This window comes from Chiloscyllium plagiosum, unplaced genomic scaffold (genome assembly GCF_037043375.1).
Source record: "Chiloscyllium plagiosum isolate Xiang-an unplaced genomic scaffold, Cpla_swu_hap1 HiC_scaffold_6, whole genome shotgun sequence".
NCBI lineage: Eukaryota > Metazoa > Chordata > Chondrichthyes > Orectolobiformes > Hemiscylliidae > Chiloscyllium > Chiloscyllium plagiosum.
In genome coordinates this window covers 56,889,924-56,903,092 of record NW_028270144.1, presented here as the reverse complement: position 1 = coordinate 56,903,092, position 13,169 = coordinate 56,889,924, and the positions used below count along the sequence as shown (strand labels likewise).

At 48.5% G+C, this 13,169-nt stretch overlaps 1 protein-coding gene across 1 annotated transcript; it reads left to right on the top strand.

The window, feature by feature from the left end:
- The first annotated feature begins 6,006 nt into the window (after positions 1-6,006).
- LOC148149767 (uncharacterized) lies at positions 6,007-13,169 on the top strand. Its single transcript, XM_087988542.1, has 2 exons — positions 6,007-6,621; positions 12,978-13,169. Exons 1-2 carry the CDS (start codon positions 6,007-6,009, stop codon positions 13,167-13,169), a joined length of 807 nt encoding a protein of 268 aa, XP_087844668.1.

Below are 13,169 nucleotides of genomic sequence, written 5' to 3'. Positions count from 1 at the left end.
GGGGAGTCCAGAACTAGACAGCATAGGTTTAGGGTAAGAGGGGAAAGACATAAAAGAGACCTAAGAGGCAACATTTTCACACAGAGGGTGGTTCGTGTATGGAATGAGCTGCCAGAGGAAGTGGTGGAGGCTGATACAATTGCAACATTTAAGAGGCATTTGGATGGGTATATGAATAGGAAGGGTTTGGAGGGATATGGGCCGGGTGCTGGCAGGTGGGACTAGATTGGGTTGGGATATCTGGTTAGCATGGACGGGTTGGACCGAAGCGTCTGTTTCCATGCTGCACATCTCTATGACTCTATGACTCTAAGTCATTGTTCTGCACGGACCTCAGCGACTTGTGGACCATTAAAGATTAAAAAAAGTATTGCCCAGGACACTATGCTGAGGTACACCTGCAGTTATTTCCTAAAGTTGAGATGACTGATCTTACAGCATTAATTAAAGTGTTTGAGAGATCCATTTATCATGAAAGGAGCAATATGTATAAGACAGCCCTCCTGCACCCTTCCCTACTCACCAGCTGTGTGTTTAAATCCTCCATGTGAGTGATTAGGTATTTATATGAAAAATGGTTTACAATGTGTTTAAAATCCCCACAAAGGTGAACTGACCCATCTGACTTCAGAATCAGTACAATAGGTGCTACCCATTCTGCAACTGGACTGGTTTGATGATTCCTTCACTTTTCAGCCTTCGGGTTTTGCCTGTATTTTTGCCGGTAATCAAATGGCATTGAGTGGCCCTTGCAGAATCATGGAATTGCTTCCTGGTAAACATGCACGCAATGTTAAAAAATTAAATGGGGCTCTCTCGCTGGGCATTAATGTAACATTAAAGGGTTAAACGGCACTGTCCTTGGGTGTGGGGGGGGGGGGGGGGGGGGGGGGAGGTGACAGCATGCAGGAATGTGAATGACTATTCATTATAATTCACACATCATTTAGACAGCCATTTGCTACTGATTTTACATTTACATTACAGTGTGGAAATAGGCCCTTCAGCCCAACAAGTCCACACCGACCCGCCGAAGCGCAACCCACCCATACCCCTACATTTACCCCTTACCTAGCACTACGGGCAATTTAGCATGGCCAATTCACTTGACCTGCACATCTTTGGACTGTGGGAGGAAACCGGAGCACCTGGAGGAAACCCACGCAGACACAGGGAGAACGTGCAAACTCCACACAGTCAGTCGCCTGAGGCGGGAATTGAACCCGGGTCTCCGGCGCTGTGAGGCAGCAGTGCTAACCACTGTGCCACCGTGCCACCCACGAACTATTATCATACTTCCCCAACTATTATCATATTAATCTCATTTAATCTATTCCATACTTTCATTGCCATCCCCAGCTAATCAGGTTTGCTTGCATGGTTACCCACAATGCTGAGGTCATCACACCTACATAGTCTAAGGAAGAAACAGAGCCAGAACTCATTTGCAGGGGTACTCCGAAGCTAGGACACATCACACCTACATTGCCTTGGGGAATCACTGAGTCAGGAAATTATCTGCGTAATGATTCTCCAGGATTAGGGCATTAGCACATCTCCGAGGATGATCTCATCCTACCATTGTACCTGGGGGAACATATGACTGTAAATGACTGGCAGTTGTCTTGAGTGGTATGTGGCTGTGGGTGTGTGGCAATGTAAGCATTGCCAATGGACCTGTATAAAGGGGATGTATTTTCTTTGCTCAGTGCCTCACTTTCACTCAACTTCGCACACCTGCGAGGAGGTTAAAAAGGGGTCACCTAGCTTGTACAAGCTTTAACAAACTTTAATTGTTTGCAGAAGTTGGTGTGCGAATTGGATCTCATGTGTGAAACCTCATGAAAAGAACAAAGAACAAAGAAAATTTACAGCCCAGGAACAGACCCTTCAGCCCTTCAAGCCTGAGCCGATCCAAATGTACTGTCTAAACCTGTCGGTATATTCCCTCTGCTCCCCAACTACTCATGCATCTGTCCAGACGCATCTTAAATAAATCTACCGTGCCTGCCTCTACCACCTCTGCTGGCAACCCGTTCCAAATGCTCACCACCCTCTGTGTGAAGTACTTGCCGCGTACATCTCCCTTAAACTTTCCACCTCTCACCTTGAAAGCATGACCTCTGGTTATTGAATCCTTCACCCTGGGAAAAAGCTTGTCTCTATCCACCCTGTCTATACCCTTCATGATTTTGTAAACCTCAATCAGGTCCCCCCTCAATCTCCTTTTTTCTAGTGAAAATAAACCTAACCTACTCAACCTTTCTTCATAGCTACCACCTTCCATACCAGGCAACATCCTCGTAAACCTTCTCTGCTCCCTCTCCAAAGCATCCACATCCTTTTGGTAATGTGGCGACCAGAACTGCACACAGTATTCAAATGCGGCCGAACCAACATCCTGTACAGTTTTAACATGACTTGCCAGCTCTTATACTCAATACCCCGTCCAATAAAGGCAATCATACTATACGTCTTCTTGACCACTCTATCCACCTGTGCAGCAACCTTCAGGGTACAATGGACCTGCACTCCCAGATCTCTCTGCCCATCAACTTTTCCGAAGGCTCTTCCATTCATTGTATAATTCACTCTAGAACTGGACTTGCCTAAATGCATCACCTCACATTTGTCTGGATTGAAAGCCACCTGCCACTTTTCCGCCCAATTCTCCAGTCTATCTATATCCTCCTGTATTCTCTGACAATCCCTTATGCTTCCTGCTACTCCACCAATCTTTGTGTCATCTGCAAACTTGCTGATCATACCAACAGTGCCCTCTTCTAGATCATTTATGTATATTACAAACAACAGTGTCCTCAATACTGAGCCCTGTGGATCACCACTGGTCACCTTTCTCCATTTTGAGAAACTCCCTTCAACTACTACTCTCTGTCTCCTGTTGCTCAACCAGTTCTTTATCCACCTAGCGAGATCACCCTGCACACTATGTGACTTTACTTTCTCCATTAGCCTACCATGGGGAACCTTATCAAACACCTTACTAAAGACATCAACAGCCCTTCCTTCATCTAACAACTTGGTCACTTCCTCAAAGAACTCTATTAAGTTGGTAACGCACGATCCCCCCTGCACAAAACCATATTGCCTATCACTGATAAGCCCATTATTTTCTAAATATAAATAGATCCTATCTCTTAGTACCCTCTCCAGCAACTTTCCCACCACCGACGTCAGACTCACTGGTCTGTAGTTACCCGGAATATCCCTACTACCCTTCTTGTACAGGGGAACAACATAAGCTATTCTCCATTCCTCCAGTACCTCACCTGTGTTTAAGGATGCCACAAAGATATCTGTCAGGGCCCCAGCTATTTCCTCCCTCACCTCCCTCAGCAACCTGGGATAGATCCCATCCGGTCCTGGGGATTTGTCCACCTTAATAACCTCTAGCCTACCCAACACATCTTCCCTACTTATGCCAACATGATCCAGACTAATCAAACTTCTATCTCTAATCTCAAGGTTCATCATGTTCCTCTCCTCAGTGAACACTGATGCAAAGTAATCATTCAGAATCTCACCCATTGTCTCAGCTTCAGCACACAGTCTTTCTTCATTATCTTTTAGTGGACCAATCTTTTCTCTAGTTACCCGCTTGCTTCTTATGTAAGAATGAAATGCTTTGGGATTTTCTTAATTCTGCTTGCTAAAGCTATTTCATGACCCCTTTTAGCCCTCTTGATTCCTTGTTGAAGACTTGTCCTACTCTTCCGACATTCCTCCAGGGCCCGTTCTGTTCTTAGCTGCCTAGACCTTATGTATGTTTCCCTTTTCCTCTTGGCTAGTCATACAATTTCTGTCATCCACGGTTCATGAATCTTGCCCTTTCTATCCTTTGCCTTCAACATGACATGCCTATCCTGCACTACCCATCTTTGAAAGCCTCCCACATTTCAAATGTGGACTTCCTTTCAAATAGCTGTGTCCAATCCACATTTCCCAGCTCCTGCCTAATTTTGATATAATTGGCTTTGGCCCAGTTTAGTACTCTTCCCTTAGGACTACTCTCTTCTTTATCTACGAGTATTCTAAAACTTATAGAATTGTGGTCACTGTTCCCAAAGAAATCCCCCACCACAACTTCTGCCATTTGTCCTGGCTCATTCCCCAGTACCAGGTCTAATATGGCCCCTTCCCTTGTCAGACTTTTCACATACTGCTCTAGAAAACTCTCCTGGATGTTTCGTACAAATTCTACTCCATCCAGACCTCTGACGCTAAGTGTATCCCAGTCAATGTTAGGAAAATTAAATTCTCCCATCACCACTACCCTTTTGCCTCTACATCTTTCCATAATCTGTTTACCTATTTGTTCTTCTACCTCACGCTCACTGTTGGGAAGTCTGTAATACAGCCCCAACAGTGTGACTGCACCCTTCTTATTTCTCAGCTCCACCCATAATTCCTCACTACCCAAGACCGCCATAGTGTCCTCCTTTAGCACAGCCGTGATATCGTCCTTGACCAGCAATGCAACTCCACCCCCTCTTTTACTTCCCTCCCTGTCCGAAGCGTCTATACCCTGGAACATTTAGTTGCCAATCATCATGCCCTTCCTTCAACCAAGTCTCTGTGATTGCAATAACATCATACTCCTGGGCACCAATCCAAGCCCCAAGTTCATCTGCCTTACACACCATACTCCTTGCATAAAGTAGATGCATTTCAGGCCACCAGTTCTTTTGCGCTCACCTGCTCTCTGCCTATTCTTCCCTTTATTAATGTTATCTTCATAATTCTTACAGTCTCCAGTCTCCACCTCACTGCCTACTTGTTTACTCTTCTGATTCTCAGTCGCCTGCCACATTAGTTTAAAACCTCCCCAACAGCAGTAACTAAAACTCCCTCAAGGACATTGGTTTCGGTCTGGTTCAGATGTAGACTGTCCCTTTTGTAATAGTCCCACCTTTCCCAGAACCGGTCCCAATGTTCAACAAATCTGAACCCCTCCTTCCTACATCATCTCAAGCCACGTGTTCACCCTGCCTATTTTTTCATTTCTACACTGGTTAGCACGTGGCACTGGTAGTAATCCTGAGATCACTACCTTTGAGGTTCTCCCCTTTAACTTCTCTCCTAGATCCCTGAATTCTTCTTTCAGGACCTCATCTCGCTTTCTACTTATATTGTTGGCGCCTATATGCACCAAGACAACTGGCAGTTCAGCCTCCCCTTTTAGAATGCTCTGCAGCCGATCAGTGACATCCCTGTCCTGAGTACCTGGGATGAGGCTGGTGTGTCAAGTGGGCTGAGATAAAAGGTAGGGGGGAGGGAATTTGGGGGACTGAGATAAAAGGTAGGGGGGAGGGAATTTGGGGGAGAGGCGCTGCACCCGATGCGGTCTCCTCTACATTGGGAAGACAGGCCGCCTACTTGCGGAACGTTTCAGGGAAGACCTCTGGGACACCCGCACCAACCAACCCAACCGCCCCGTGGCTGAACACTTTAGCTCCCCCTCCCACTCCGCCAATGACATGCAGGTCCTTAGCCTCCTCCATCGCCAGACCCTGACCACACGACGCCTGGAGGAAGAGCGCCTCATCTTCCGCCTAGGAACCCTCCAACCACAAGGGATGAATGCAGATTTCTCCAGCTTTCTCATTTCCCCTCCCCCCACCTTATCTCAGTCCCAACCCTCGGATTCAGCAGCACCCTCTTGACCTGCAATCTTCTTCCTGACCACTCCGCCCACACCCCCTCTCCCAGCCTATCACCCTCACCCTCACCTCCTTCCACCTATCGTATTCCCAGCGCCCCTGCCCCAAATTCCCTCCCCCCTACCTTTTATCTCAGCCTGCTTGGCACACCAGCCTCATTCCTGAAGAAGGGCTTATGCCCGAAACGTTGATTCTCCTGGTCCTCGGATGCTGCCTGGTCTGCTGTGTTTTTCCAGCACCACATTTTTCAACTCTGGTACTCCAGCATCTGCAGTCCTCACTTACTCCTAGTTGATCTTAACCTACTGCGAATCCTCTCACAAGGATGCCTACCTTGAAGAAGCTCTCCTCCTCCCTCTACAAGGATCTCAGTGAGTCCCTCTCTCACTGCGCCCCCCAGGTCATCTCCTCTGACCTGAAACTCTTCAGCCACGTCCTGAGACAAACTCGCTACTACAGCCACATCTCTTTCTTCAGCACTTGCCTACAGAACCGACTGACCCCTCATGGACTCCGGACTACATTCAAACCAACACAATTTGGACCCAACCAGGACAACCTGTACCTGCAACAAATCCGAAGCCTCCAACAACAGACCGCCCTCCAGATCCTCTGCTCCACGCTTCAAGCCATGCGCCTCCACGTGCACTCCCTGCAGTTAGCCCTGCCCCAGCTCAGGACAACACTATCCCAGACCTGCAAAAGACTTTTGCTGTTCTTCATCCTCAGAAGGATTCATACACTGAACAAACGTTTTTTCCTAGCCATATCGAACATCAAAGAAAGTAAATACAAAAAACTTCCATGTACTCACCCCCACACTCTGGATTCCTCGACCATTCCAGAAGCTTCTCGCGACCTCCGGAACCGCTTGGGCACCATTGCCCACGCGGCCGCTGTAGCCACCACCGCCGCACGGACAACAGCCACCACCGACCGTGCAAGCACCGCGATCGCCGCCCAGACAACAGCCTCCACGATCGCCAGGAAGACCTTCGCCGACAGATACACGGCTGCCACGGGATCCACGGCCACCGGGACCAGAGCCGTTTCTGCCCGGCGTGCTACTTCCGCCCCCGGTGTGGCCGTCGCCACAGCCAATTCCGCACCCAGTGACGTCACTCACCTGCTCAAGGACCACGCCGCCCCCACGTCGATCTCTGCCCACATGTCGATCTCCGCCCCACGACTGACTCCGCCCCCACGACTAACTCCGCCCCCATGACTAAGTCCGTCCCCACTCCCAGCTCCAGCCCCACACCAGGTCCTAGCTCTCAGCACTGCTGTATTTTCACTATCCCTCCAGACCTCCCCCTCTCTGAGGATGAACAATCAGTCCTCAGCAGAGGCCTCACCTTCATCCCCCTACGCTCTTGGATCAATGAGTTCGACACGCGGCTAGATATCGAGCATTTCTTCCGCCGCCTTCGCCTCCGTGCCCACTTCTTCAACATGGACTCTTGCCCACCCTCTGATGACCCCTTCTCCTGCCTCCAACACACCCCATCCACCTGAACACCCCGTGCTGGCCTCTTACCTGCCCTCGATCTCTTCATATCCAACTGCCGCCGCAACATTGATCGCCTCAACCTGTCCACCCCTCTCACCCACTCCAACCTCTCACCCTCACAACACGCAGCCCTCCACTCCCTCCGCTCCAACCCCAACCTCACCCTCAAGCCGGCAGACAAGGGAGGCACAATGGTAGTTTGGCGCACCGACCTTTACACCGCTGAAGCCAAACGCCAACTCGAGGACACCCCCTCCTACTGCCCCATTGACCATGACCCCATCTCACACCACCAAATCGTCATCTCCCAGATCATCCATAACCTCATCACCTCAGGAGATCTCCCAAGCACTGCCTCCAACCTCATAGTCCCACAACCCTGCACCACCCGTTTCTACCTCCTACTCAAAATTCACAAACCCGACTGCCCCAGCCAACCCATTGTCTCAGCCTGCTCCTGCCCACCGAACTCATCTCTGCATACCTTGACACTGTCCTGTCCCCCTTAGTCCAAGATCTCCCAACCTACGTTCGGGACACCACCCACGCCCTCCACCTCCTCCATGATTTTTGCTTCCCCGGCCCCCAACGCCTTATCTTCACCATATACATCCAGTCCATATACACTTCCATCCCTCATCACGAAGGCTTCCAAGCCCTCCACTTCTTCGTCTCCTGCCGACCCAACCAGTACCCTTCCACTGATACCCTCCTTCGACTGACTGAACTGGTCCTCACTCTTAACAACTTATCCTTCCAATCCTCCCACTTCCTCCAAACCAAAGGAGTAGCCATGGGCACCCGCATGGTCCCCAGCTATGCCTGCTTCTTCGTCAGATATGTGGAACAGTCCATCTTCCGCAGCTACACTGGCACCACCCCCCACCTTTCCCTCCGCTAAATTGATGATTGTATTGGCGCTACCTCGTGCTCCCATGAGGAGGTTGAACAGTTCATCCGCTTTACTAACACCTTCCACCCCGATCTCAAATTTACCTGGACCGTCTCAGACGCCTCCCTCCCCTTCCGAGACCTCTCCATTTCTATCTCAGGCAACCGTCTCAACACAGACATTTACTACAAACTGACCGACTCCCACAGCTACCTAGATTACATCTCCTCCCACCCTGCCCCCTGTAAAAACGCCATCCCATATTCCCAACTCCTTCGTCTCCGCCGCATCTGCTCCCAGGAGGACCAATTCCACTACCAAACAACCCAAATGGCCTCCTTCTTCAAAGACCGCAATTTCCCCTCCGACATGGTCAATGACACTCTCCACCGTATCTCCTCCACTTCCCGCACCTCCGCGCTTGAACCCTGCCCCTACAATCGTCACCAGGACAGAACCCCATTGGTCCTCACCTTCCACCCCACCAACCTCCGGATACATCGTATCATCCTCCGTCATTTCCGCCAGCTCCAGACAGACCCCAGCACCAAGGATATATTTCCCTCTACACCCCTATCAGCATTCAGGAGAGACCACTCCCTCCGCGACTCCCTCGTCAGGTCCACACCCCCCACCAACCCAACCTTCACTCCCAACACCTACCCTGCAACCGCAAGAAGTGCAAAACTTGCGCCTACACCTCCCCCCTCACCTTCCTCCAAGGCCCCAATGGATCCTTCCATATCCATCGCAAATTCACCTGCACCTCCACACACATCATTTCCTGTATCCACTGCACCCGATGTGATCTCCTCTACATTGGGGAGACAGGCCGCCTACTTGCGGAATGTTTCAGGGAACACCTCTGGGACACCCGCAACAAGCAACCCAACCACCCCGTGGCTAAACACTTTAGCTCCCCCTCAAACTCCGTCAATGACATGCAGGTCCTTGGCCTCCTCCATCGCCAGACCCTGGCCACACGACACCTGGAGGAAGAGCGCCTCATCTTCCGCCTAGGAGCCTTCCAACCACAAGGGATTTCTCCAGCTTCCTCATTTCCCTTCCCCCCACCTTATCTCAGTCCCAACCCTCAGATTCAGCAGCACCCTCTTGACCTGCAATCTTCTTCCCGACCTCTCCGGTCCCACCCCCTCTCCGGCCTATCACCCTCACCCTCACCTCCTTCCACCTATCGTATTCCCAGCGCCCCTCCCCCAAATTCCCTTCCCCCTACCTTTTATCTCAGCCCGCTTGGCACACCAGCCTCATTCCTGAAGAAGGGCTTATGCCCGAAACATTGATTCTCCTGCTCCTTGGATGCTGCCTGGCCTGCTGTGTTTGTCCAGCACCACATGTTTCACCTCTGGTCTCCAGCATCTGCAGTCCTCACTTTCTCTGAGTACCTGGGAGGCAACATACCATCCGGGAGTCCCGCTTCCAGCCACAGAATCGCCTACCTACTCCCCTCACAATAGAATCCCCTATGACTATTGCCCTATGAGTCATTTTCCCGCACTTCTGAACAGCAGTGCCTGCCACGGTGCTCTGATGTTGACAACTGCTGCCCTCCCTGGTGAGCCATCTCCCCCAACAGTATCCAAAACGGTATACCTGTTTTGGAGGGAGATGACCGCAGGGGACACCTGCACTGCCTTCCTAGTCTTTTTCTGTCTTTTGGTCACCCATTCACTGTTTCCCTCAGCAATCCTAACCTGCGGTGTGACCAGTGCACTCAACGTGCTATCCACAACCTCCTCAGCACCGTGGATGTTCCACAGTGAGTCCATCCGCAGCTCCAGAGCTGTCATGCTGTCAAACAACAGCTGCAGGTGGACATACTTCTTGCAAGTGTAAGAGTCAGGAACGTCAGACACGTTCCTAAGCTCCCACATCAAGTAAGAGTCACATGCCACGGGTCTGAGGTCCCCTGCCATTGTAAACATAGCTTTACATGAACTAACTGAAACCAAACAATACACTTAAATAAATGAAAAAGAAAGATGAGAAATAAAAGCCTTACCTTACAGGGTCTTTTTCTTCCGGTTAGAGGCGGGGGGACGGGAGGGAGATAATATCTCAGGTTTAGCCACTGCCCAAATATAAATAAAGCCCTTACCTTCCCGATAGCCTTTGCTTCATTCCTCCTTCTCTCCTCGCCACTCTGGCAAAATGGAGGCCTGACTCCCGACTTAAGTCCCTTTTTATGTGGGAAAACTTACCCTTCCTGGCAGCCTTCTCTTCATTCCTCCTCACCACTCTGGCAAAATGGAGGCCTGACTCCCGAGGTAAGTCCCTTTTTATGTGGGAAAATGTACCCCTCCCAGCAGCCTTCACTTCACTCCTCCTTCTCTCCTCACCGCTCTAGCAAAATGGAGACCCAACTCCCAAGGTAAGTCCCTTTTTATGTGGGAAAACGTACCCCTCCCAGCAGCCTTCACTTCACTCCTCGCCGCTCTAGCAAAATGGAGACCCGACTCCCGAGGTAAGTCGCTTTTTATGCGGGAAAACTTACCCTTCCTGGCAGCCCTCGCTTCAATCCTCCTTCTCTCCTCGCCGCTCTGGCAAAATGGAGACCCAACTCCCGAGGTAAGTCCCTTTTTATGCGGGAAAACTTGCCCTTCCTGGCAGCCTTCACTTCACTCCTCCTTCTGTCCTCGCCGCTCTGGCAAAATGGAGGCCTGACTCCCGAGGTAAGTCCCTTTTTATGTGGGAAAACTTACCCTTCCTAACATATGGTGGCAGTGGTGGGATTCTAACGAACACAGAGCTTCCAGTTGGACTGAATGAGCGATTGTCTGAGTGTTGGTTGCATGAGATGGATGGGCCCACAAGGTAAGCTTCGCCTTGATCTCGGTTTCTAAACTTAACATTCAGTCAACATCTCGTCTCCTGGGAGTTGGTGGTGATGGAATCTTTGAGGTAGCTCACACACGTGTACACTAACGAGTCGCTTTGCACAAAGCTGGGTTTTAAAAGGGTTTTGAACAGAGTTAAAAAGGGGTTAGAGTCCTCTAGGTAAAAAGGGGTTAAAGTCCTTTTGGTAAAAAGAGGTTAAAAGTCCTGAAGGGAAAAAGGAGTTTAAAGTCCTCTACGGACACGAGGTTTGAGGCTCAAAAAAAATAGGTTGCAATTTGGTACTTGAAGTTATCGCCTTTGTACCTCACACCTCCACTTAGTACTTTTGGAATGGGAAAAGGGGGAGAAAGTGAAGCTGATCCACTTGGTCTCCGACAGTAAAATGCATTGACTGCCAGGGAAGCTTTGTCCAGTTTTTTATGCAGTGAAAGTGACTCTGTGAGTCCTTCTTTTGGGGAAGAGAGAGGCTTGGACTGCAGCACCATAGGGTCTACTGTGAGGCTTTTCTCTTTTAGTGGGTGCGATTTTGTCATGAGGGTTTGGCTGGTCTTTCTTTCCTTTGCAGCCTTGTCCGGTGGTGGGGTGGCTTTCTTCCGTCCAGTTTCCACTGAGGTGAGGATGTTTTAGTGATCTTTTTGTGTGCGCGCGCCAGGTGTTGTGGGGTTCACAGAGCTTTAGGAATCTTGACCAATACTTGTGCTTTATTTTCCCGAGCCGTGGTTGTTGATTGAGAGTCTGTAGACGTGTCCAACTATTTTTGTCTGACTCTGGTGTGGATCTTTTGGGACCATCTCCTCCATCTTTTTGACTCTTTGTTTTCCATTTCATGGATCATCACCGCGTGAACTGAGGGGGGTCTCAAATGTGCGCATTTTCCCCGTATTAAAATGAAGAGAATTCTGACCAGAGGGTCTTCAAAAGAAAATGGGAATTGCTGAAATTAAGGTTGTATTAATAGTTGGGTTGAGGGGAAGTTTCAATGTAAATTGTGCCATGCTGAGAGTGTTTGATATTTAAAAGATTTGGCTCATTAAAATACTGGTTCAGAAAATCCTTTGAGGTAACTGTTTTACTTTGTTTGAATCAGGATCTCAATTCAGTGTGTTTTATGGGCTATGTAATAGGGCAGATTTTGTTTTTACATTGAAAATGTAAAACATTTAAAATGATTAAACTTGTAACCTTAAAACAAATTGAGGGCCTTAGCCCCTGATTTGTTTGAAGTTCTACAATGCCTCTTCAAAAAAACTGTTATGTCAGTGATCATGCTTCAGCCAGATGAGAGTAATGTATTAACATATCTTTGCTGCTGGCTTTTATGCAGAGTGTTCATAAAAACAAGAGTGCATATTGAGTTTGTGTTATTAAGATTTTCTAGAGAATATTAGATCTTGAGGCTGAGCTGTTTCAGTTCTGTTAATTATTGTTAAGACTTCGTTGGCCCCTTCATATTGCAAATTCAAAGGATGTTGATCTCTGCCAAAGTTGCCACTGTAATTCCGACTGCTTTATTTGGAAAGTTTCATTCAGAAAACATATTTTAATATATACCTCATTTGTTTCCCACAAATATTTGAGATTTAAATCTGAATTGAAACGGCCTCTTAAATGATTTAAAGCACAGGAAACGTTTTTTTTCTTGCTGTTCCAGACTTTTGAAATACTTTTCCTGACAGCTTTTACATCAGTCAAGTATTAATTTGTTAAAGGAAAACAATTTTTGAATAACCTGAATGGGGTCCCCTGATGATGTGATTTTAGGACCACTGATTGTTGGTTATAATTGACTGAATTGTTCAGGCAGTACAATTTCAAAGTTTATGGATTGTATAAAACTTGATAATGTCATAAATAGTGAACAGAGAGTAGCATGCAGAGTAGTAGACATTCTGTCTCACAGATAGCATGCGGGAATGTGGGTGACTATCCATTGTAATTCACATTTTATTTAGACAGTCATTTGCTACTACTCCCCCTACTATTATCATACTAAACTCTCATTTAATCTCTTTCATACTTTCATTGCCATTCCCAGCTAATCAGGTTTGCTTGCATGATTATCCCCAATGCTGAGGTCATCACACCTATGTTGTCTAAGGAAGAAGTGGAGCCAGAACTCATTAGCAGGGGTACTCCAAAGCGAGGACACATCACACCGACATTGCCTTGGGGAATCACTGAGTCAGGAAATCATCTGCAGAATGATTCCTCAGGATTAGGGCATTAG